The sequence below is a fragment of the Hydra vulgaris genome, chromosome 13 (genome assembly GCF_038396675.1).
Source record: "Hydra vulgaris chromosome 13, alternate assembly HydraT2T_AEP".
Lineage (NCBI taxonomy): Eukaryota > Metazoa > Cnidaria > Hydrozoa > Anthoathecata > Hydridae > Hydra > Hydra vulgaris.
Genome location: NC_088932.1, coordinates 38,234,796 through 38,262,188, shown reverse-complemented (window position 1 = coordinate 38,262,188; position 27,393 = coordinate 38,234,796). Strand labels below are relative to the sequence as shown.

General features: G+C 25.8%; 1 protein-coding gene across 2 annotated transcripts; it reads right to left on the bottom strand.

Moving 5' to 3' along the window:
• Positions 1-277: 277 nt before the first annotated feature.
• LOC105845445 (lysM and putative peptidoglycan-binding domain-containing protein 3) lies at positions 278-22,635 on the bottom strand. Of its 2 annotated transcripts, none has more exons than XM_065815159.1 (3): positions 22,554-22,635; positions 8,272-8,449; positions 278-877 (listed from the first exon to the last, which is right to left on the bottom strand). In XM_065815159.1, exons 2-3 carry the CDS (start codon positions 8,410-8,412, stop codon positions 287-289), a joined length of 732 nt encoding a protein of 243 aa, XP_065671231.1. In that variant the 5' UTR covers positions 8,413-8,449; positions 22,554-22,635; the 3' UTR covers positions 278-286. The 2 variants fall into 2 exon arrangements, with proteins under 2 accessions (XP_065671231.1, XP_065671230.1); XM_065815158.1 differs by having other exon boundaries at positions 8,272-8,601; positions 22,554-22,634.
• Positions 22,636-27,393: the final 4,758 nt, after the last annotated feature.

Below are 27,393 nucleotides of genomic sequence, written 5' to 3'. Positions count from 1 at the left end.
ATATATATATATATATATATATATTTATACACACACACACACATTAAAAAATATATAAAGATATTTATATTTCCTATTTGTCAATCTATCATAAATTGTGAAATCCAAAGAAGTTTTTAAAAACTAACATAAATATAACAAAATATTGTGTATAGAAATATAAATTAAAAAAAAGTATTGTGATAAACCTAGAGCAATATTTATTAATATTTAGTAAGAAATTTAACTTATTCATTTCAATATTTTAAACAATAATATCAGTCTTTAAAAATGTTTTTAGCCAAAACTACTGTATTTTAAATTTATATAATAAAAAACCTACAGTTGGACAAATCACTGCAATAAAACAAAAGCAAAAAAAATAATGCGTCCATTTATATGAACCCAAAGAACCTAAAGATTCTACAGAACTTTTCTGTACATTCGGAAATACAAAGTCGGTTTTTATCAAATTCAGAACTTCGTCATTACTGACAGTCGTAGAGTCTAATACTGCACAACTTTGTTCAATTCTTTTGTCTATAACATTAAGATAATCAACAATATTTAAATCATGTTGATCAACAACAAATTGACCAGTTTTAACATGTTTCACAGAATTATCTGCAAGAAGACTACGCAATTCACTTTGTTCGTCAAATGTATCATTGTCATCTGACAAATAATCTAGTTCATTTTTAATATCGAAATTTTCCATACGAAATGATTCCTTTGTTGTATCTGAAGGCTGTTGATTCTTCAAGGATTGTTCACTTTCTTCGTTTTTACAAAACTCTTCATGCAATATACTATTTGGTAAAACTGGGATCTTTATAGTCTTCAGACCATGCAAGTCTTGTTCTTTATAAATTTTATTGGCTAACTTGATATCAGATATCTAAAAATTATATGTTGATAATAAATCAAAATAAAAGATATATGATTCAGGGCTCAATTAGCAAAAGCAATTTTATTTAAGCTCACACAGGAAAAAAGTTTGGAGTGCATCCAATAAACTACCTTATATTTTAACAAACTACCTTATATTTTAACAAACTACCTTATACTTTAACAAACTACCTTATATTTTAACTAACTACCTTATATTTTAACAAACTACCTTATATTTTAACAAACTACCTTATACTTTAACAAACTACCTTATATTTTAACAAACTACCTTATATTTTAACAAACTACCTTATACTTTAACAAACTACCTTATATTTTAACAAACTACCTTATATTTTAACAAACTACCTTATATTTTAACAAACTACCTTATACTTTAACAAACTACCTTATATTTTAACAAACTACCTTATACTTTAACAAACTACCTTATATTTTAACAAACTACCTTATATTTTAACAAACTACCTTATATTTTAACAAACTACCTTATATTTTAACAAACTACCTTATATTTTAACAAACTACCTTATACTTTAACAAACTACCTTATATTTTAACAAACTACCTTATATTTTAACAAACTACCTTATATTTTAACAAACTACCTTATATTTTAACAAACTACCTTATACTTTAACAAACTACCTTATACTTTAACAAACTACCTTATATTTTAACAAACTACCTTATATTTTAACAAACTACCTTATATTTTAACAAACTACCTTATACTTTAACAAACTACCTTATATTTTAACAAACTACCTTATATTTTAACAAACTACCTTATATTTTAACAAACTACCTTATATTTTAACAAACTACCTTATACTTTAACAAACTACCTTATACTTTAACAAACTACCTTATATTTTAACAAACTACCTTATACTTTAACAAACTACCTTATATTTTAACAAACTACCTTATACTTTAACAAACTACCTTATATTTTAACAAACTACCTTATACTTTAACAAACTACCTTATATTTTAACAAACTGCCTTATATTTTAACAAACTACCTTATATTTTAACAAACTGCCTTATATTTTAACAAACTACCTTATATTTTAACAAACTACCTTATATTTTAACAAACTACCTTATATTTTAACAAACTACCTTATATTTTAACAAACTGCCTTATATTTTAACAAACTACCTTATATTTTAACAAACTACCTTATATTTTAACAAACTACCTTATATTTTAACAAACTACCTTATATTTTAACAAACTACCTTATATTTTAACAAACTACCTTATACTTTAACAAACTACCTTATATTTTAACAAACTACCTTATATTTTAACAAACTACCTTATACTTTAACAAACTACCTTATATTTTAACAAACTACCTTATATTTTAACAAACTGCCTTATATTTTAACAAACTACCTTATATTTTAACAAACTGCCTTATACTTTAACAAACTACCTTATATTTTAACAAACTACCTTATATTTTAACAAACTACCTTATATTTTAACAAACTACCTTATATTTTAACAAACTACCTTATATTTTAACAAACTACCTTATATTTTAACAAACTACCTTATACTTTAACAAACTACCTTATATTTTAACAAACTACCTTATATTTTAACAAACTACCTTATATTTTAACAAACTACCTTATATTTTAACAAACTACCTTATATTTTAACAAACTACCTTATATTTTAACAAACTACCTTATACTTTAACAAACTACCTTATATTTTAACAAACTACCTTATATTTTAACAAACTACCTTATATTTTAACAAACTACCTTATATTTTAACAAACTACCTTATATTTTAACAAACTACCTTATATTTTAACAAACTACCTTATATTTTAACAAACTACCTTATACTTTAACAAACTACCTTATATTTTAACAAACTACCTTATATTTTAACAAACTACCTTATATTTTAACAAACTACCTTATATTTTAACAAACTACCTTATATTTTAACAAACTACCTTATATTTTAACAAACTACCTTATATTTTAACAAACTACCTTATACTTTAACAAACTACCTTATATTTTAACAAACTACCTTATATTTTAACAAACTACCTTATATTTTAACAAACTACCTTATACTTTAACAAACTACCTTATATTTTAACAAACTACCTTATACTTTAACAAACTACCTTATATTTTAACAAACTACCTTATATTTTAACAAACTGCCTTATACTTTAACAAACTACCTTATATTTTAACAAACTACCTTATATTTTAACAAACTGCCTTATATTTTAACAAACTACCTTATATTTTAACAAACTACCTTATATTTTAACAAACTACCTTATACTTTAACAAACTACCTTATATTTTAACAAACTATCTTATATTTTAACAAACTACCTTATATTTTAACAAACTGCCTTATACTTTAACAAACTACCTTATATTTTAACAAACTGCCTTATACTTTAACAAACTACCTTATATTTTAACAAACTACCTTATATTTTAACAAACTACCTTATATTTTAACAAACTACCTTATATTTTAACAAACTACCTTATATTTTAACAAACTACCTTATATTTTAACAAACTACCTTATACTTTAACAAACTACCTTATATTTTAACAAACTACCTTATATTTTAACAAACTACCTTATACTTTAACAAACTACCTTATATTTTAACAAACTACCTTATATTTTAACAAACTACCTTATATTTTAACAAACTACCTTATATTTTAACAAACTACCTTATATTTTAACAAACTACCTTATATTTTAACAAACTACCTTATATTTTAACAAACTACCTTATACTTTAACAAACTACCTTATATTTTAACAAACTACCTTATATTTTAACAAACTACCTTATACTTTAACAAACTACCTTATATTTTAACAAACTACCTTATACTTTAACAAACTACCTTATATTTTAACAAACTACCTTATATTTTAACAAACTACCTTATATTTTAACAAACTACCTTATATTTTAACAAACTACCTTATATTTTAACAAACTACCTTATATTTTAACAAACTACCTTATACTTTAACAAACTACCTTATATTTTAACAAACTACCTTATATTTTAACAAACTACCTTATACTTTAACAAACTACCTTATATTTTAACAAACTACCTTATATTTTAACAAACTACCTTATATTTTAACAAACTACCTTATATTTTAACAAACTACCTTATATTTTAACAAACTACCTTATATTTTAACAAACTACCTTATATTTTAACAAACTACCTTATACTTTAACAAACTACCTTATATTTTAACAAACTACCTTATATTTTAACAAACTACCTTATACTTTAACAAACTACCTTATATTTTAACAAACTACCTTATACTTTAACAAACTACCTTATATTTTAACAAACTACCTTATATTTTAACAAACTACCTTATATTTTAACAAACTACCTTATACTTTAACAAACTACCTTATATTTTAACAAACTGCCTTATATTTTAACAAACTGCCTTATACTTTAACAAACTACCTTATATTTTAACAAACTACCTTATATTTTAACAAACTACCTTATATTTTAACAAACTGCCTTATATTTTAACAAACTGCCTTATACTTTAACAAACTACCTTATATTTTAACAAACTACCTTATATTTTAACAAACTGCCTTATATTTTAACAAACTGCCTTATATTTTAACAAACTACCTTATATTTTAACAAACTGCCTTATACTTTAACAAACTACCTTATATTTTAACAAACTGCCTTATATTTTAACAAACTACCTTATATTTTAACAAACTGCCTTATATTTTAACAAACTGCCTTATACTTTAACAAACTACCTTATATTTTAACAAACTACCTTAGTGCAACCTGGTAACACCACTTTTAAAATATAATAAATAACCTTTTTAAAAATATAATAAACAACCTCTTTAAAAATAGCTTATAAGACAAAATTTTACTTTAATCAATCAAAATCTTAGGTGTTAAATAAATTAAAATTTTGAATATGAGCTCAATGAATCAGTAATACATCTACTTGGTTTTGTACATATAATATATATGTTAGAAGTTACTATTGTAAATAATTTAGTAAATAAATTAACAATTAATTACAAAGATGTAATTGATTACTAATTAGGTAAATAAAACTAGGTATCGATTCCAGCCTTAAAAGGTATTGATTCCAGCCTTAAATGACTTGGATACTTAAAGACACTGAGTGGACTTTAAGTCAATAAAAATTTATTTTTATTTATTTAACCAAAAATCGAAAAATTATAAAATTTTATTAGAATTTTTTTAAAGTTAATTTAGATGTCACTCATATAGTTAAAACTAGTCAATGGAGTGACACCTAAATAAAAAATAAGAAAATCACAACAATGTTAATAATAATAATAAATAAAAGCATGCGTAAATTAAAATGATTAAACAAATAATGATGAAAATATAAAATCACATATTAATGTTAATAATATAATAAAAAATAATTTACAACAATAAGCTTATGTTCATATTATAACAATGATATAGTTTATGTTCAAAATATGATCCAAGATACACCATCAAGACAGTTAAACATTCTCCAGGTGTCATGGTTTGGGCTTGCTTTGCATATAAGGGTGCAGGAAGTACAGAGTTCATTGAAAAGAACGAAAAAATGAACAGTGCCCAATATGTTGACATCTTGTCACAAAATGCATAATGTTCTTTGAAAAAGCTTCACTGTTCAATATTTCAGCAAGATAATGCCACTTGTCACACCTCTAAAATATCAAAGGTTTGGTTTGTAGACTACAAAATTGAAGTTCTTCCTTGGCCTGGAATTAGTCCGGATCTTAATCCAATTGAAAATTTGTGGAAATTCATCAAAGATAATCTTGATAGAACCAAATGTACATCTACAGAACCCTTGAATGATGAAATCAGATGAGTTTGGTGTCTGGAAGCTAATAAAGATCAGTGTTCAAAGTTGGTTGAAAGTATGCCAAGAAGACTTCATCTGGTGATTAAAAACAAAGGATATCCATGTAAATATTGATATAAATATTTACATTGCTTTGTTTAAATGTATTTATTAAAAAGTTTAAATGTTTAAAATGTATTTATTTTCATTTGAATTCAATTCATTTGTGTGTGTTTGTTTATTGATCGCTTAATGTGTATGCGATTGAATGCTGTGTAAATTCCTTTAGGTTTTTTATTAAAGCATTTCATATATATATATATATATATATATATATATATATATATATATATATATATATACAATTTATCATCAAAGTTCAATATTAGTTTCATACATTGAAAAAAAAAATGAAATTACACAAAATTGTTAAGTGGTTCTAAACTTTTCAGTACCTGTAGAAATAATTAGAAAGTTATATACAGTTATATAAGCTATATATAAGTTAGAAAGTTGCAACAGTTTGAAATTGATAAAAAGTAACAACTAACAATGATGTAAAACAATTATAGTAATTAAAAAAAAGAGATAAAAGTAATAATCATAATTATCATAATATAAGTAACAATAGCAATAAATATAAAAATCTGTTATATGTTAATATTGAATTTATTGCTGTTGTAACCCATTTGTGAGTGTTTGACACGAAATTCACAGCAACCATTAGACCTAAGTTAATGATGAGGAAGAGTCATGGCAGTTTAGTTGTAAGAAAGAGTGAACAGAATTGTATTCAAACATCTATCATATTTAAATTTTACAGTTTTACTTTTACTTGAAAATTGCATTGTGGCAATATCTTTTTAATTTTATTTATAGCAATTATTTGCTGTTTTATAAAGTTATATCATCTTTTATTTATTAAATAGTGTTGAGAATTATTAGATTAGTTTCCCTTAGTGGCTGAAGTGATTAGTTCGCTACACTTTGAAAGTACAAATTAGGGGTTTAAATTCTGTCGCTTGCACAATTTTTAGAGAAAAAATGTTTTAGCAAGCTACAATATAAAGTTTACTTTATATCATATATCATTGTAGTTTTAATTTTTTATTTTTAGGTGCCTGAAGAAGTCTTATCAGTCTTATCGCAGAGCACTGCAGAAGAGCATTTGAAAGGACGCACACACCTCCTTCCTTACCGATAAAACAAAACTTGCCCAGAGGTGGTGTTAAACCACCTATCTCTAGCTTCTGAGGCTGCTCAGTTTAAAAATAGTTTAAAAAGCCTGCAACTTTTAAAGAACGCTTTATCTTTGCAACAAAGAAGTATTAAAATAATTAAACTTAGAATTAAAAATACAATGTGGCCAATCCACAATGGTCACTAGTAGTTGTTTTTTTTTCCTTTAGATCAAAAGAATATTAAAACAATCAATTTAAACTGAACATTTTACATTAATTTTTTTTTTTTTTTAAATAATTCACCTCCCCAAAGCCGAGAAGGCCACTACAGATGAGGAGGCTACTTGTGGTTATCACCCTCTCTCAACTCTATAACTTCGAAACACGAACCTTGACGAACAAGGCCGCTGCGCGGAGAAACAAGTTGAGCGCGGTACTACCAGGGACGTGGTGGGAATCGAACTTGGAACCTCTCGCTTACGAAGCGAGCGCTCTACCACTACACCACTACCGCACTACACCACTACCGCATTAAACATCAATAACAAGATATAGATAAAATACAATAAAATTTAAGTGTTGTTTAAAAATTTTTTTTTTTTAAAGTATACTTATTTAAACTTATACCACTTATTTGTTAAAACTTTCATGATGCACAACATTATTGTCTTATGTTTGCTTTCTCACAATTTAGTTTTTTTTTTTTTTTTAAATGAGCCTTGAATTAACAACATTTAATATCTCATCATAAGTCTAAATTTTTCACACGTTTAAACATTTATTTGCAGATAGTAAAAGAAAAATATTTAAATTTTAAAAATGTTTTTATCATAAAAAATACATGATTGTGCAAATAAAAAAAACTATATATATTCATTAATATTTTATATAAAAAATCATTAGCAGTGATTTGTTACTTTATTTAAAAGCGTTTTAATGATATAAAAACATTATTCAAGATCAAAGTTATTTAATTTTAAATTTATTTAATTTAAGAGACTATAGTTGTCTTAATCAGTCTTCATTCATAAAATCGAAATAATTCTTTTATTTAAAAAATAACATTTTTTTAAAAAAATGCACACTTACATAATTTATACTAAAAAAATCATACTTGGATAATTTATTATAAAAAAATGCATTCTTATTTAATTTATTATAAAAAATGCATACTTATGTAAATTATACTTTAATTTAAATATAATTTTTTTTTACTTAAATAATAAGAAATTATAAAATATACAAATAATTAAAAAATATAGTAACAATAAAAAAACGTACTTTACAATTAAACATGAGAGCCAGCTTCTGCAATGTGTCACTGTCTTTTACATTTATATGAATGAATGCACTTTTTTCTCCAAACAAACATTTGTCTTCATTATTTGATATTTTTTGGGTGACACGTGAACGATTTTGCATATCTTCTTGCAATTTAACTTTGAGGTCATTTGAGACACTAGGAAAATTTAAACTATAAACTTCTTCATCATAAAAATAATTTTCTGGTAACTTCTGTATATTTTTATTGATTGTACCGTTTTGATGATTCTGGATGGAGAATTTCGGCAATGACATAATCACCAAATCATTTCAAGGATTTTTTGTATTCTTATAAACATTATAACATCAAATCATTTTATAGTATTACTTACAGCATATTTCACATACTTTTAAGTACATATAATTTAATATGTACTTAAAAGTATGTGAAAGAAAATTTAATAATTTTATTGAAGTAATTTTAATATTTGCATTATTTAATTAAAAATTAAAATCAATGTTAAGAATTATTTTTAAAGGACTGAATTTGTCCTCAATATCTGTCCCATGTTGTCAAAGTGATATGGTAAGGTTACAAAACTGCTCTAAAAATCTGTCAGTTTAATTTTTTTATGGAACTGAATAACATACACAAAAAGCCTGATTACATTTCAGTATTTGAAACTAATACTAATCGAAATACTCAATTCTCAGTACCAATTTTAGTACCTTTATTACAAAATGCACAAAAAATCTATTTTATAAATGTATTATATCTAAAAAAAATCCTTCATGTCCCTTGAATATTATTTATTCACCTCACTAAGGCCAATGGGGCCACAACAGCCGTACTTATTATTTATATCTAAACTGACATTACAATGCTTTCATAACACTTTGAAACACAAAACACAAACTTATAAAGTTGCTGCATAGAGAAGCTTGCTTACTCCAAGGGACAAGAGATGTGGAAGTACTAGAGCTTCTTGCTTAAGAAGCAGAAGCTCTAGTACTTCCACATTATAAATTTGCATCTCTGATTGTATATAACAGTATGAATAAAATTATATTAGTAATGTAAATATACATATATATATATATATATATATATATATATATATATATATATATATATATATATATATATATATATATATATATATATTTACATTACTATGGTATAATAATAATACAAATACTCTTGTGCATTTAAGAGTCCTCAATACTATTAAATAATAGAGCAATATTTATTTATTAAAATGAAATGAATAAAAACAACTTTTGATGGAACTCTGAGTTTCAGGCCTTTTGGCAATCACCAGCTATTGTGTATAATTGGAAAACACAGGTTTTATATTTTTAAATTTTAGTTTCCATATTTCTTTAGAAAGTTCAGTGTCATTCTTATATTTGGGTGCATTGAAAGATTTAAGATGGTTGGCATATCTTAATTTAAACGCAGTTTCACTTATACCGAAAAAAACATTATAAAAGATATGAAAAAATATCAAAGTGCCGGCATTCAAAGAATTTTTTACTTTCCTTATTTGACACTGGGGACTAAAATCTTTAACGTCTTTTTTTGTTTTTTTGTTTTTGTAACATCAGAACTCCTTCCACCATAATTTTAATTTGTATTTTTTAATCAGTTTTTACTTTACAAATTATACACAATGGCTGATGATTGGTAAAAGGCATGAAACTCCGAGTTTTACGAATAAATAAATATATAAATATATATATATATATATTTGTGTGTGTGTATATATATATATATATATATATATATATATACATATATATATATATATAAATATATATATATATATATATATATATATATATATATATATATATATGGGTGAAAACAAACAAGTGTGAATTTCATCACAATAAACTGTACTAATTTGCCAATCCATGTATGAAACCAGAAGCAGTTGTAAAAATGCTTTACAGGAAGTGTCTGATTTTGACCCTTAAACATCAGACAGGTCCCTAATATTATAGAAAAAAAATTTCTTTAAAAGTATATTATCTTGGGTCTCAAATGAAGTGAAATTTTATAATAAAAATATTAAAATTTCTAAAATAACTATTACTTTGTATTTATATTATTAGTTTACATTTTAATGTGTAGAAACTGCCATTTTTTAACATTACTAAAAAATCAATTTTTTACCAGTTTTTTCAACTTTTTTTAGAGATATTTTTTAAAAAAATGATTATTATTTATGAAATTTTTATAGAACTTCAGTTCTTCTGAGACCCAACATGGCATACTTTTGAAGCAAATTTTTTTCTCTAATATTAGGGACCTGTTTGATGTTTAAGAGTAAAAATGGGGTAGTTCCCCATGTCTCATACTAATATTTTTATTATTCTTTGTTCATTTACACAACAAAATATTTATTAATTAACTTAACTTTTATTTTCACCCCAGCCGAATATATATGTGTGTGCCTATATATATATATATATATATATATATATATATATATATATATATATATATATATATATATATATATATATATATATATATATATATATATATATATAAATTGGCCTGGGAATTTTACATTTGCCCGGCCCACATCAAAGAAAAAGAAAGTATAGAAACGGGTTAAAAATTGATAAAACCAGAGAAAATAGTAACTTTCAGCTCTTCCTTTTCTTTTCTTGCATTCACTCATTTCGAAATTTTTGACTTGATTTAGGCCAGCCCACCACCCCAAATTCATATCGACGCATATTTTCCCAGTGCTCCTTGGGGCCAGTACTATATATATATATATATATATATATATATATATATATATATATATATATATATATATATATATATATATATATATATATATATATATATATATATATATATAAATATATAGCATATAGTATACAGTATAAATTTTAGACTTAAAATGGTTAAAATAAACTTATATAAAGCAAAATCAATAACTTTATTATGAAAAAAAAAATCTCATGTAAACAACTGCTTCTTTCAAGAATGCTTTCATAGTATATCTGTGTATTTACTTTTTTTATGCAATTCTGTGCATAAGGAACCATGACATATACTGAATATGCACGCACATGAATTATTGAAACTGTGAAGAGGTCTATTGTATTTGAAATTGTTTAAACAGTTAAAAAAACAAAACATTTAAATAGCATACCACAAACTTCATTATTAAATAAGCTTGCCTAACTTGGGCTTTTCCTATATAATACATACTCAAGTTGGTCTACTATTGTCTACTATATTACTCTAGACAATAGAAATAAAAAAACTACTTTTGTTTTTACTCTTATATACTGATATATAGATATAGATATATATATATATATATATATATATATATATATATATATATATATATATATATATATATATATATATATATATATATATTCAGATATATATATATATAATATATATATATATATATATATATATATATATATATATATATATATATCTATATCTATATCTATATCTATATCTATATCTATATCTATATCTATATCTATATCTATATCTATATCTATATCTATATATATATATATATATATATATATATATATATATATATATATATATATATATATATATATCTATATATCTATATATCTATATATCTATATCTATATATATATATCTATATATATATTTATAAATTTTTTCTGTCATAAATTTTTGATTTTAAAGATTTGTTTTATTTTACTCTTCAAATTCCGAAAAACTGTTATTGTTTTTAGAAACTAGTAATCACTAAAAATGTTTAAAAAAAGGTACGCTGCTGAAGAAGCGAATACAATTGGTAATGCAAGAAGAAATACCTTTAGATAATTCAACTGATACAGATATTGAACAAAGTAATGAAAAATATCTTTGACTTTGAAATCAATAATTTACCTATAGAGGAAGACTTTACACTAATGTATGAAAAAGTGTTAGAGCTTGAATCAACATTAAATGAAAATGTAACTGTTTTAATTACCAAAAGTAATACAGCTCATGGCCAAGAATTCAATATTAATGAAAAACAATAGTTGATGAAAAAAAACAAAAACGTAAATCAACATTATTATGTTTACCAGAAGGACCTGTCAGTGATTATTTTATTGACTGCAGTGACAAGAAAGAATATTTGTCTCATCAATATCAAGTTCTTTAATATTGATATAAGAGACAAAATTTTATTTGAAAACAAATTTTATATCAACCAAAAACACAAAAAACTGCAATTTCAATGAATGAGTTATTTGTATTCTTAGGTATAAATATTTTAATTGGTTACTATAGTTTACTATCTTTGTCATGCTATTGGAATAATTCTCAAGACCTAAATATTTCACTTGTTTCAAATTCTTTTTCAAGAAGTAGATTTTTTACAAATATTAGAAAACATTCATTTAAACAATAATCATATTATTATTATTGTTTCCTATCATTATCCTATCTAGGGCAGGATGTGAAGTTTGTTCTTATAAAAAAAGGCAGGAATCAAGACCCTATAGCTATTGTGAAACCTGCAAAGTGTTCTTATGCATTAAAAAAGAAAAATTTAAAATTTTTTTCTAGAACATCACAATCTTTAATACCGCTTTTTTATACTCTTTGTTTTTTTACTTTGATGTTGGCTAGTTAGCTGCATTGTAATAAGAAAATTGGTTTATGTTGAATTTATATTGATTGCTTATCATTATGATAATTTTTTTAAACTTTAGGACATTTAATTATGAGGTTCTGAATAAAATAAAAAAGTAAAACTTAAATATATAATAAAAAGAAAGACATTAATAAAAAAATGAAAAAATTTATAACTTCATTTGGTTGGGGTAGGAAAGAGTATGTGTGGCAAGGAGTGGGGTAAAAGGTGGATGGCGTATTGATACATGCACTCCCCAGTTACCTCATCAATAGTTGCTTACCTCATCAAAATTTAAAATCAATTTCATTACAAAACAGTTTTTTTGTTACTCTGCAAGTATATGGATTTCTATATATAGGAAATGGGGCACGGACCCATGTTTTTGTAGCAGAATATTGTGATTAATTTTTCTCTACCTACTAGACTAGCTGGAGTTCTGAAACTTTTCGCATTTTCAAAGCACTGATAAACATGCATATTAAAACTGTTAAAAAGGCTCAAGACACTAGACGAGGCTGGATCATGTGTCCCACTTTTTTTTAGTAGAATCTTGCAATATTAAAATAGATTTTATATTCTTTTCCAGACAAACTGGAGCTCTGAAAATTTCAGTGTTTGTGTAGTCTTGATGAACATGTGTTAAAATTGTTTCTAGGGCAGGCTACCAGAGAAAATTAAAAATGGCTACTCATTTTTAATTTTTTTTTTTTGACTTAAAGTAAAACTTTGAAAATATTTTCTTCAAAAATTTTTTAATCTGTTTTATTTAAAATAAAACAGATTAAAAAATTGACACTCTTTTTAAAAATAAAGTGTCAGTTGTTGTTTACAGGTGTATAATGATACAAATTGTGTTGGTAATTAAAACCCAATACTCATCTGCTCTAGATGGACATAAAAGTTTATTGAAAGGGCCATGCAGGTTGATAAATGTTTTTATAATATCTTTAACAGATGACAAATTTTAACTTTTTCCTGCCATTATCATGAAAAGATTTCAAAACAATACATTTCATTTATCACACCAATCCAATGAAACACATGAAGAGAGTATTTACACAGAATTAACTCACCAAATTTTAATGTATTAATGTTAGTTTGCTGATTAGTTTGAGAACTTTAAACACTAATTTAAAGCTAATAGTATATATAGATCCTGGGTTAAACTGATGATAGGTCCTGATTCCAGGAATTGTTCTACTTTTTGTGATGATGGCAGATTGTTAAAATTTTGTCAACTGTTCTTTCCAGATCTCTAAACTAATTCTTCTCTGGCATCTTTTTTACAACAATCAAATCCCTTAAATCAGTCATTCTACAATAAATTAGTTTAAAACAAGTATCATTTGACAGTTTTTCCAAAAATACATGAATCCATTCTTACTGTAAAACTAACTTTTAAGTTGCATTTCAGATTAAATTAAAAATGAAAAACTAATAGTAATTAATATAATTAAAGCAATTTAAACACTATGGTAACCATGTTAATGGAAAACCAAACAGTGATTAATTTCTTTTATCTTGTTTTGAATATGAAAGATAATTGTTTTGTCTTTTTAAGGTTTAATTGTAATAAATTTGGCAAAAATTTATTACAATTAAACAACCTTGTGTTTAATTGTAATAAATTTTTGCTAAATGTTAAAAATGTTGACAATGAATTCAATAGGTAATAAATTTCTTCTATACTAGTATAATGACATGTTTTTTTTTAATAGTTTCTGTTAATGGTTCTTATTTAATAAAGCAACTCAATGTTTTATTAAATAAGAACTATTAGAATTAAATTATTAGACATTTTAGAATTAAATATCAGTTAAAATAATGAAAGATAATAAAATTAAAAATAAATTATTAAAATAAAAAAATAATAATAGTAAAAAAAAGGCGATAATTTTCTTTTTTATTGGTGAATTTTATGGCAGGATGTTTTTTTTTTACTGTTGGATTTTAATTAATTAAACAACTTGCTGTTAACATTTTAGCATTAAAAATATCCACTAATTATAATTTAAAAAATTTAAAATTTGACATTTAAATTTTATGTAAAATTCTGTTAAAATCATTACTTTAGATGGATGACTGTTTTTATTTTGTATACTTAGAAATCAAACTTCTTATAAACATATTAGCTTTCTTAAAATATTCTAAAAAAGAACATCGAATATATAATGATCAAAAACCAAATGAAAACCAATGGCCTCTGGTGCCCTAGTCTGATGGACCATCTATCACAATCTATCTTGATGGACAAATCTGTCACAAGATTCCACTACAAAAAAGTGGGGTAAATGACCCAACCCCCCCCCCCTGGTGTCTTGGGCTCTGGAAACAACTTTAACATAGCAACCAGACAATCTCTAATGGCCTTATTATAAAAGGACAAAAATAGACTTCGACAAAGCACTAATTGCAACAATTTTAATTACAACTATCAAAAATGAATTGTCTATAAAAAATGTTTGTCTTTCTAGACAATCATTTTAAAAACGGACACTAAATGAACAATCTCGATTTTTTAATGAGGTATAGAAGATCTATTTAATATATAATTTGGACTTATAACGAGTAATTAAATTTTCACTGCAGCATCGTTTCAAAAACTGAAAACGAGCACAAAATTAAAAATACAATTTTTCTAACAGAAGTTCATTTTTTAATTTTTTGTCCAGCGTGTGCTGTTGATTAAAAAGTTAATGTATATTTAAAAACCTCAAAATGGACTATTTTGTGCTCAATTGAAGTTCATTAATTACTCAGTTCAGTTGTTTTTCAATTCTCAGTGAATGTGCGTGAAAATTTATTTTTAAAATGCCCTCTCCAGTTTGGGATTACTTCAAAAAAGTTGAAGGTAAGTTTATCATTTAAAAAATTTTCCTTAGTCACTAAAATCTTTATCACCTTCAATAAAATTATTTTAAAAATATGTGATCAAGGAGTTGTCCTTTATAAAATGTGGATTAGTAAGTAGAAGATTCTAATAGGTGTTAAAATTTATTTAGGTTTGTGAATAAAACAATAGTGAAAAAGAAAAATGTTTTTTACTTTCATATTATTGATGAATATGTACGCAAGTTTTAAACAATAATTAATCATGGGCAATGATCGTCATTTGGAGTTTTGATGTCATTTCAATATTTTTTTAATATTATAAATTTACTACATAACAATCTTCAAATAATACGGTAATGAAAGATTTCTGGTTTTATGAAATCAAGTAAATTTAGACAAAATCATAGACAACAAATAGACAAAAAATTATGCTTTGTAGACTTATGAAGTGAAAATTATTTTTTAACTGAGCAATCTTAGGACACCATCAAAAATTTGATAGACACAACAAGGACAAAAAGTTAAACATTTGTTGTGTCCATTACAACATACAGAATTGTCTATGTCTGTGTTGTAAGTCTATCCATAGACTAGTCTGGTTACTACTTTAACATGCATGTTCATCAACACTACAGCAATGCCACTACATCAACACTACAGCAAAGTTTCAAAGCTCCAGCTAGCCTGAAAGGTAGTGAAAAATCAATTGTACTATTTTGCTCTAAAAACATTGGGATTGTGCCCTGTTATTCATATATGGAAATCTATAAACTTGCAGTTCTAAATCCTTATATTTTTTGAAAGATCACTAAATATAGAATGATGTGTAAAACTTTTTTTTTGATATCATCAAATGGACACATGGGTGACTTGAGCATCAAAATCTTTTATTTCAAAAATTGCCTAAATTTATCTAAATTGATAAATACAAGTACTCAATATTATTTTACATTTCCGATCATTTCATTGGATTCATCATCCCTGAAAATAGCCAGGTATAAATTTTTAAGAAAAATTATATTTAAAATTATGTAGCTTTATTATTGCAGATTTAAATAAAAGAAAAACAAAGTTAAAAGTACAGTTGAAAAAAAAAATGTTTTTACTTAAATACAATAACTATCATATATCATCAAAATGATGTATTAAATATATTTATTAAAATAATAATAAAATAGAACTTTAATCATTTATGGTACCACATCCAGTGAAATAAAATTAATCTAAATAAGTGAAGCAAAAAATTAATAGTTTACATCATATTTAATATTATCAACAAAATCAATTAAAGGAGCATATACTAAACAATAAAACTATTTTGAACGCATTTTAGAACTTAAATAATTTTATGAAATTTTAGTAGATGCATTTTCCAAATTATATACTGATTATTTGTCAAACCTTGTTTTTCAAAACTCTGATTTTTTTTTTTCAATTGGTCAACAATGACCTGCGAGAATTTATTTTGGGAGGTCAAAATAACAATTTTAGTCATTCCAGGTGATCATTGACCGGTTATTATTTTCCACACCACACTATACCAGAGTGTTAGCTAGCCCTATGGCACCACGTATACCGTGGAATTCTCAACTGGTTTTAAACTTCTAAAATTCAATGACCTTTTTTTTTAATTTTAAGAATTAGGACAACTTCAATAAAAATTCTCAATTTTATAGAATAACAATAACAATTTCCCCTGTATACTGTGTGTGTATATATATATATATATATATATATATATATATATATATATATATATATATATATATATATATACATATATATATATATATATATATATATATATTAGGGATGTGGAGTCTCAAAAGAACTCCGGCTTTATATCTCTACTTTTTCCAAGTCTGTAGTGTCCAGAAGCTCTAAACATGTTTGTTGACTTATGATCTGTGACAAGAAAAAAATTCATGAGATTTAAAGACTTGAAACTCGTTGTTTTTAAGCTCGGAGTCCCGGAGTCCTTACCGCCATTATACTTAAGGACTCCGGGCTCAAAAAATGATTGTTCCTCTAACCTAAAAGTCTTAACTTTTTTCCTATTAGTAGTCCATAAACTTATTCATATTTTTAGAGCTCCTGGATACTAAAAACTAGGATAAAGTAATCTTTTTGTGACTTTCAAATCCGGAGTCTTTTTGGGACTCCGCATCCCTGATATATATATACACACACTAGTGTTTTCGTGCTCATTTAACTTTTATAATCGCTTAAAAAGCGCTTGTTAAAAAAATAAAATCTTTTTTTAAAATTGCAACAAAGCTTTTAATTTTTTTATTTAGGTGCCCCAAGAAGTCCTTAAGGTCTTATCGCAGAGCACAGCAGATGAGCATTTAATTGGAAGATCATGCCTCCTTCCTAACAGATGTCGCAAAACTTGCCCAGAGGTGGGGTTTGAACTACGGATCCTATGTTTCTGAGGCAAGTGCGCTACCACTGCAACACGGCTGCTTGTATTTTTTTTGTTCATCAAATACTTTTATAAAAAATCATATATATATATACATACATATATATATATATATATATATATATATATATATATATATATATATATATATGTATATATATAAATATATATATATATATATATATATATATATATATATATACATATATATATATATATATATATATATATTTATATATATATTTGAAAGACAGTTAAATGCAGCCTTTATATATATATGAAAGACAGTTAAATGCAGCCTTTGCGCAAAATACCTTGAAACTGGATTTTGGACTTTGAAACAATTACGAAAGAGTATAAAACATCACAAAAATGTTCCTAATATCGTACAAACAGCAATAGCAAAATATGAGAGATACATTGTAAGTGATCACTAGAATATGAAAATGACCATATCACCACAGACAAAATGTTATTAACAAGTGTTCTTAACAATTACTTCCAACCTGGATTCATTTTAGAACCTGCAGACAATAAAAAGATAAAACCTTCAGAGAAAATAAAACATAGACCTATCATCAAAAAAAGGTCCAGAAAAAAATTTTTCACTTACATCTGTACCCCACAAAATTTATGAGAGGATTAAATGTAATTGAATTATGCAGTTCTGCAACAAACACGATCTTATCACCAACAAACAACATGGTTTCAAAAGCAGGAGAAGCTGTATCACAAATCTATGTGAAGCAAGAGATATCTTAAGGGTTAATCTATTTCATAGATTATACATAAAATATATTTAGTGTTAAATAAAAAACTATATAGACTTATCAAGGTAATGCTATCAATGTAATTTACACTGACTTTTGTTACCTTTTAATAGTTTATCACACTATTGACTTTTATATGAACTTAAAGCATATGGCAGTAGTTCATTAATCTATTGCGAGTAGGAAGTGATTATCATAAGTCTAAATAAAAAAGTGCCACAAGCGGGGTACCACAAGGTTGGCCCACTACTATTTATTCTCTTTTTTAATGATCTCCCAAATAATATTACCTAATAATCACATCAAAATATATGCCAATGATTAACTATAGGAGCTAATAAAAAAAATATCTGAGTAAATCAAGCAAAGATATTGTTTCCTTGCAAAACAACATCAACAAGCAGTAGAGTGGTAAAATGTCTCCTGCTATTCAATACAAAAAATGTAAAGTGATGCATATAGGCAAAAAAAAAAGAAACAAATCAACACAAAACTACGCAATAGCAAAAGACAATACATGTTATTAACTACAAGTCACCACCACTAAACGTTACCCCTGGCGTATATGTGTCAAACACCTTTAAAGATAAATAACAAGTTGAATTGGCAGCATTAAAAGTGACCAGGATTCATGGAAAGCTCAAAAAGTTGTTTAGAAGCAGAGGCATGCTGCTTTAAAAAGTACTCCACATTAATTACATTAGACCACACCTCAAAATTCTCTGTCCAAGTGTGTTTATCAAGCGTGTTCAACAAGTAAAAAAAAAAAAAAATGCTGTAACTTTCCTATTTTGTTTGAGTTATGCGATACACACATGTTTTAATTTGTTTTTAACAGGGTTGGTCAAATGCTTAGTCAAGATTCTATTTTGCAGGAAAGAGAAAAAAACATCTATGGCCATATTGAACTTATGATAATGCAAAGAGAAGCGAGTGAGAATTTATCTAAATGATTATGAATTTTACCGTATGTCATAAAAAATAAGAAGTAGATTTTCTTTACTGCTCAGTAAAGTCTTAAATGACTAAATCATTTTGTGATATTTCAGATTGCTTACACCTTGCCATTAGAAACACAATGATCATTGAAGCAAAAATTGTCAAAAAGATCAGTGCTTTTTTGAACAGTTTGCTATTTTAAAGTCAAATATTCATCATCAATCAAAAATAAATATGAATGCATCGGTCCATTCATGAGGTCCTGAGACAGAAAATTTATTTCTTGGCTAAATTTTTTGTAATGCTTTAAGATATAGTATAAGGATCTTAAAAAAAGTTTCATTTTATTCTATTTCACAGGAAAAAAAGTAGAACATATTACCATTTTTGCAATATGTTATTCTTTCTTTCTATTTCTCTTATTATTTGTTAGGTTTAGCTTTATTTATAAAATTGTATAAGAAAAAGTAGGTTTGAAAACAACTCAGTTCAATTTTTTTAAATTAGAGAAAATCACGAATATTTGTTTTATTGGAATTAAATTAAAGTTAAATTGTCATAAAAATAAACACCACAGTAATCTGAGGCTTCGGAAATATTAAATGAAGATAAATATCTGCTGAACTTAAGAATTGGAAAAGCAAATATTAATCTGCAAACAATTTGCACTCATTATAACCAATAATTTGTTAAATACTAATCAATATAAGTTATGCTGCATACACATTAATATCTCTCAATTTATTCAAAGACTTTTAAAGAAAATCTAAAAACTGTCACTTAAAGTATAATCAACTAAACTCTGCTTTAAATCCTAGGTGAGGGAAGGAGGGGGGGGGGTGTTTGGCTGTGTAAAAAAAAATCAAGAAGTGGAAGAAGTTGAAAAGAGACATGACCCAGATTACATGTGACATAATCAATCTGTTATACAAAGAGCCTAATAGTAAATTCTGTTATACAAATTGCCTAATGTTATATAAAGTCAGTAATCTAAAAATATATTTCAAAGTTTTAACTGTATCAAGTTGCTTGTATTTTTTCTATTTATTTCAAATAATTGTAGCAAATAAAAAAAAAACAAATCTAAAAATACTTGTTGATTGATGGGCAAATACTGCGGTTAACTTCATTTAGACAATTTTTTAAATATATTTTTTCAAAGTTAAGGAGGTTATAATTATTTTAAATACTATTACATGTAATAAAAATCACTATTTTAAGAAGAGCTATCCAGAAAATAGTTCTAGAAAAAGTCAGACACTTGTAGAAAAGTTAGAAAAAAGGCTTTAAAGTTGTTTGTTTTTGCTATTCATAAATAGGGGAATGCTATTGCATGGTGTTAATGGGGCTATAGTTTCTAAATCATTGCACTTGAAAGCCTAAAATCTACATGACAATGACGATGCATAAATGATGATGGTGATAATTTACCCAATGGCCTGACTAAAATTCTTTAATGATGTTCCACAGTTATCTTTATTCTACCTAAGCATTTTTCAAAAATTTTTAATTTAAAATAAGAATTTCTTAATCTTTTTTCAAATTTATAATTCACAACTGAAAATTATTTTTAGTAAATTAATTTTAATATTAATATACTATCCTTAACAAAATTTTGATGAAAAGGTTGATTTGTATAAAAAAAAAAAGTGCTTTTTGAATAAGTCCATATGGAAATGGCAATTATACCCTTTCCTTAATTTAAAACAAGTATTTATTTATATTTCTTTGAAGATTTGGTACTAAAGGATTTGTAATCTACATCATTTCAAATTTTATGCAAGCGGTTTGATGTTGTCATGCTTTTTTTTTTGTATTGATTTTTTTAAAATTGTTCACTGCCCCAATAATAAGCATAAAAAGTTTTTGTCTTTATTGAAGCATTTTTATTTTTTTTAGATAATAAAAGAACCTTAGGTGGAGACTGGTATACATATTTATTTTTAGTGTTTTAATTGTTTTTTTAGATTTTCTTGATTTAAAACATTAAAAAAAGATTGATTAAGTTTATATTGCTTATGCTTTTCTCTTTTGTTTGTCGTGATATTTGCACTAGATTTTAGTGTTTTCTCATTTTATATTGGTGCCATTACAAAGCCAATTTTCTATATTTAAGTACAAGGCGTTATGTCAAAAAAGAATAAGTTTTTTCTGTACAAAAAATGCAATAACTTTAGATTCACTTAACTTCTAAAGTTGAAAGACCCCTCAATTTTAAAGTTTCTTTTAGCTCTATACAACCATGCTAAATATAAAAAAATGTTGACAAAAAAAATCCTGTTAATTAAAAATATATTTTAAATAAAATTAAGAATGTATTTTAAATAAAATTAAGAATGTATTTTAAATAAAATTAAAAATGTATTTTAAATAAAACTAAAAATGTATTTTAAATAAAATTCAAAATGTATTTTAAATAAAATTAAAAATGTATTTTAAATAAAATTCAAAATGTATTTTAAATAAAATAAAAAATGTATTTTAACTAAAATTCAAAATGTATTTTAAATAAAATTTAAAATGAATTTCAAATAAAACTTAAAATGTATTTTAAATAAAATTTAAAATATATTTTAAACGAAATTTAAAACTCATTGTAATTGAAATTTGGCAAGTTGTTAGGAACGAAGTTTAAAAAAATAAAATTGAAAAGTTTTTTTTAAAAACCATACATACCTTCAATATTTATTCAACACTTCATTAACAGTAAAATTCTTAGTTTTAATAAATTCAATAAAAACGTTTTTAAAAATTAAAAATGTATTTTAAATAAAATTCAAAATGTATTTTAAATAAAATAAAAAATGTATTTTAACTAAAATTCAAAATGTATTTTAAATAAAATTTAAAATGAATTTCAAATAAAACTTAAAATGTATTTTAAATAAAATTTAAAATATATTTTAAACGAAATTTAAAACTCATTGTAATTGAAATTTGGCAAGTTGTTAGGAACGAAGTTTAAAAAAATAAAATTGAAAAGTTTTTTTTAAAAACCATACATACCTTCAATATTTATTCAACACTTCATTAACAGTAAAATTCTTAGTTTTAATAAATTCAATAAAAACTACAAAAAAATAAAGCAACAATAATCACAAAATAATAATACCAACTTAATAAAACTAACTTGAAATAAAACTCTATTAAAAATACACATTCGTATCATACTTTCACAAAACAGACTTTAAAAATGCATGTCAGAATTCCAATTAAATATTATTTTTGATTTTTTTTAAGCTAATTACAATATGACTGTTAAATACTTTATCGCTTAAAAATTTTTTTATTTTAGCTGCCATTTTAAATTAACTTTTTGAAAATATTTTTTGTACCATAAGAAGCATACTGATTACGTCGAGTAACAGAAATCCGGTGAAAAAAATACGGTGTCGCGTTAAATAAGTATATCGTTTAATGTTTACAAAATGATATTCTGCGCATGCGTTAGTATACGGATTGTAACGAAGAAAACTGTCCGTCGGAGTAAACTGTCCGATAGGACATTTTACTCCGGATTAGATTGTCCTACATTGGAGAAAGTTGTCCGCTTTGAATAATGTGAAATTTCATTTGACAAAATAATTTAAATGAGATTGCGGACGATTTGAAGTAAGACGAATAAAGAATGTACTTAAAGAGTTTTTAGAGAAAAAGAGGTTTTTTTTTGTATAATTTAAGTTACTTTTAGAAATACTGTCACCATAGTTCTTATTCGTAAGAGTGTTATTATTATTAGTTCCTGAATTTAGTTATTGTTATTATTTAATAATAATATTTCCTACAATAATAATACTTTAATAATAATTTAATTAGTTTTAAATGGAACTAGAGATGATAGCTCCTATCGGCAGTGATGTACTGCATTAAAATAAAACATACTAGTATTTAGTAACTAGGCAAATTTATCGTTGTTTTACATATACATTATATATATATATATATATATATATATATATATATATATATATATATATATATATATATATATATATATATATATATATATATATATATATATATATATATATATACTATAATTATTATATTATTTATTTAATTAGTTAATTATTATATTATTAATTATTATAATATTTAATTAATAATATTATAATTATTATATTATTAATTATTATAATATTTATTTAATTAATTATTATATTATATTATTATTATTAAGACAACGAGGGGATATAATACAACTGTATAAAATTTTCAATGGTTACGATAAAATTGAATTTACAGAAAATCATTCCTTTAAATCAAATTGTACTCGTGGCCATATCCTAAAATATTCAAAAGACTTTTCGAAACATAAAAACAGAGAAAACATTTTACTTAATCAAGCTGCAAATTACTGGAATGCACTGCCAGAAACTGTTGTCAAAGCTGCTTCAATAAATTCATTTAAAGCAAGACTTGATCGATGGGAGTCAAACCATCACGAGACTCAGCTGTCAAAGTGTGTATAAAATTACACTCACTGGTAGCAATACCAGTCACAGCAGAAACTAATACTAATACTAATTATTAATTATTATAGTAACTGTTACTATAGCATAGGGGAGAGTGGGGTAATGGCGAACGCGGGGTAACTCCGAACATGGTCAAAACAGCATTGTAAAAAAATAAATTCGACAATTTTTTTTTACCTGCTGAGAAGGGATCCTATGCTCAGTTCCAGACGTGCAGTAGTGTAATGAAGCTGCGGATGTTGTTCACTATAATTTGATTTTAAATTTTTCTGATAATTTTATGCAACTTTTTTCTTGAGTAACACTCTGTTGTAACTTCTATGGAAATAAAGTCACTCCTTTTTTTTGTTTTTGTTGCATAATATAGTTTTTAGACTTAGTTATTACAATTAGCTTTTTATTCGCTATTACACAACAGTGCTTGTGATTGCCCCCCAATGTGTTCGGAATTACCCCACGTAGGCAGGGTAATTCCGAACACCAATGGTTTTATTTCTGGCATAAATTTTTATTTTATAATAGGATTTTTAAAAATTCCTTTTGAGGGTTTGTGACTGAGTAGTTAAACTAATTGATAAGCAATAAATATGATCAATTTTGTATAACTGGTGTCTTTAATTTGCATTCCCGCTTAGGTGTTCGCCAATACCCCACTCTCCCCTATGCTATAGCATATGTATGCATATATATATATATATATATATATATATATATATATATATATATATATATATATATATATATATATATATATATATATATATATGATCGTGTCCTGTCGTGAGGGGGTCGGCGATGGGGCTGTGTTCTAATTAGGCTACGTCTTGAGGATATATTCGTTAATCTTAGGATGTACCATGGGTCCAACAGCGTGGGCTGATATGGGAAATTGCTTTCGTTGCTGTCGCCTTGCGTACCTCGACAGGGGTCTGTGAGGGCGGTGGGGGAGGATGGAGTGACTAATTTATGATCACTGGTTACTTTCTCTGATCGAATAGACTTTTATTTTAAATTAATTAATTTATTCTTACTCTACCTCTTGTCATTGTTGCGGTTTATTTTCGTCTAATCCTTATTGCTGTTCTAATGATCGTGTCCCGTTATGAGGGGGCTGGCGATGGAGCTTTGTTCCGATAGGTCTACGTCTTGAGGATGTATTGGTTAATCTTAGGATGTACCATGAGTCCAACAGCGTGGTTGATGCGGGGAATTGCTTTCGCTGGTGTCGCCTTGCGTACCTGGACAGGGGTCGGTGGGTGCGGCGGGGCAGGATAGAGTAACTAAAATATGATTACTCTATAACTTATTTGGTCAACCCACCATTGATTATGTAATCGTATAATTAAAAGTATTTAGCAATTTTCAGCAATCCTAAGCCTCATCCTTTGTCTCAATTCACTTTCTATCATTATGACTAGATCTTTATATTTAGAGTTCTATAATAAAAGATACAACTCTGACAAACAATGCCGGGGTTGAGATAAAAAACGATATACAAACGATTCGGAGAAAAGGACGACCTGGAAAGCAACACCGTAACAGGATAAAGATATCGATATATAACCAAGTGAAAAAAGATACAGAAACGGATGCTAAAGATGTCAAAGTCCTCATAAATAATGAGTTGATTACAAAAGGTACGTGAACGAGAACGGTATAAAAACAAAATTTGAAGAAACAATAGCATTTCTTACGGAAAATGCAGAGTTATTCCCTATTAAGGATGATTCTGACATTGATAATGTTTAAATAACCTTTTCTAATACACATGTCTTATAAATCACAGCCTTATGTAGTTTGAGTGTCACACTATAACATATCATGACCTTTCCTCCTCCTCTTAAGTAGTTGAACTCAATTAGCTTCGACTGCGAATCAATAGCGAAGCAGTAGCGAACCCACTTCCATTTCCACTGAGTGGGAATGGACACGAAGCATAGGCAACAACTTCTTTAGACTTGAATTACTTACCCTAGGCTGTATGGACATTTTGTGGATACAACTCTTTGCACCCTTGCATAACTCTCAATTGACTATTCCGGGACGAACCACACGTGCAATTCCGTTCCACAAAGAAGCCTTCATGCAATTAATCAAGTTCAAACAACTAGAACACAACACTGGTAACGCCAGATGAGGAGCATGGTCAACAACTTCTTTGGACATAAAGGACATAAAAGACTGAATAATCACCCTATACTCTTTGTAGCCTATTAGAAACCATCTTTTTGCACATCATCTGAAATTTTGATTTAATTTTCGAGGATGAACCACACTAACAATTCCATACAACAAAAAACCTTACATACGGTTAATCAAATGTATACCAATATAACACAGCACTGACACCGCCATCGACTACGACCATTACGACAATAGTCTATATTAATTATAAAATTTAAGCTTGAATAAAACAAACATTTAAACGGTATCAACTAGAAATTATAAACTTGTCGTAAAAAATTATAAACTTGTCGTAAAAATAACTATTACATTAAAATGGTATTACACATAATTTATAGTCTGGGCAAAAAACGAATATTTCCACTAAAACGATATACTATTAATTTTTTATGGTTTGTATTTTCCGATGAAACGTCAACTGAATTATCACCCTAGAAACGTCAAAACACAATAATCAAAAACAATCCACAGAACACTGAAAGGACACTTACCGTACACAGACCTGAACACTGAATGATACTCTCCTTCAAACTTCACTTCTCAACACTGGACACTTGCCCTAATATGGTAATTTACCTAGCACTCCCTAGCTTTGAGCGGTTGACTTTGCTCCGTCGGTTCCACGTCTTGAGGATGTATTGTTGAATCTTAGGATGAACCATGAGTCTGTCAACGTTGGCTAATGCGGGGAATCGCCTTCGCTGTTGTCGCCGTGCGTACCTGGGCAAGGGTCTGATGGCGCGTTGGGGGAGGTTAGATTAACTAAAATATGGTCACTGGTCAACTTCTCTGGTTAACCCAACATTTACTATATATCCATAAAATTAAAATTCTCTAGCAATTTTTTGTTTGCCATA

Excerpts from the sequence above, each read along its gene's own strand:
- LOC105845445 (XM_065815158.1), bottom strand. The coding sequence starts at position 8,568 with ATGTCATTGCCGAAATTCTCCATCCAGAATCATCAAAACGGTACAATC. Across the intron at positions 878-8,271 it reads CTCTCATGTTTAATTGTAAA|ATATCTGATATCAAGTTAGC; the intron begins GTACGTTTTTTT and ends TATAATTTTTAG.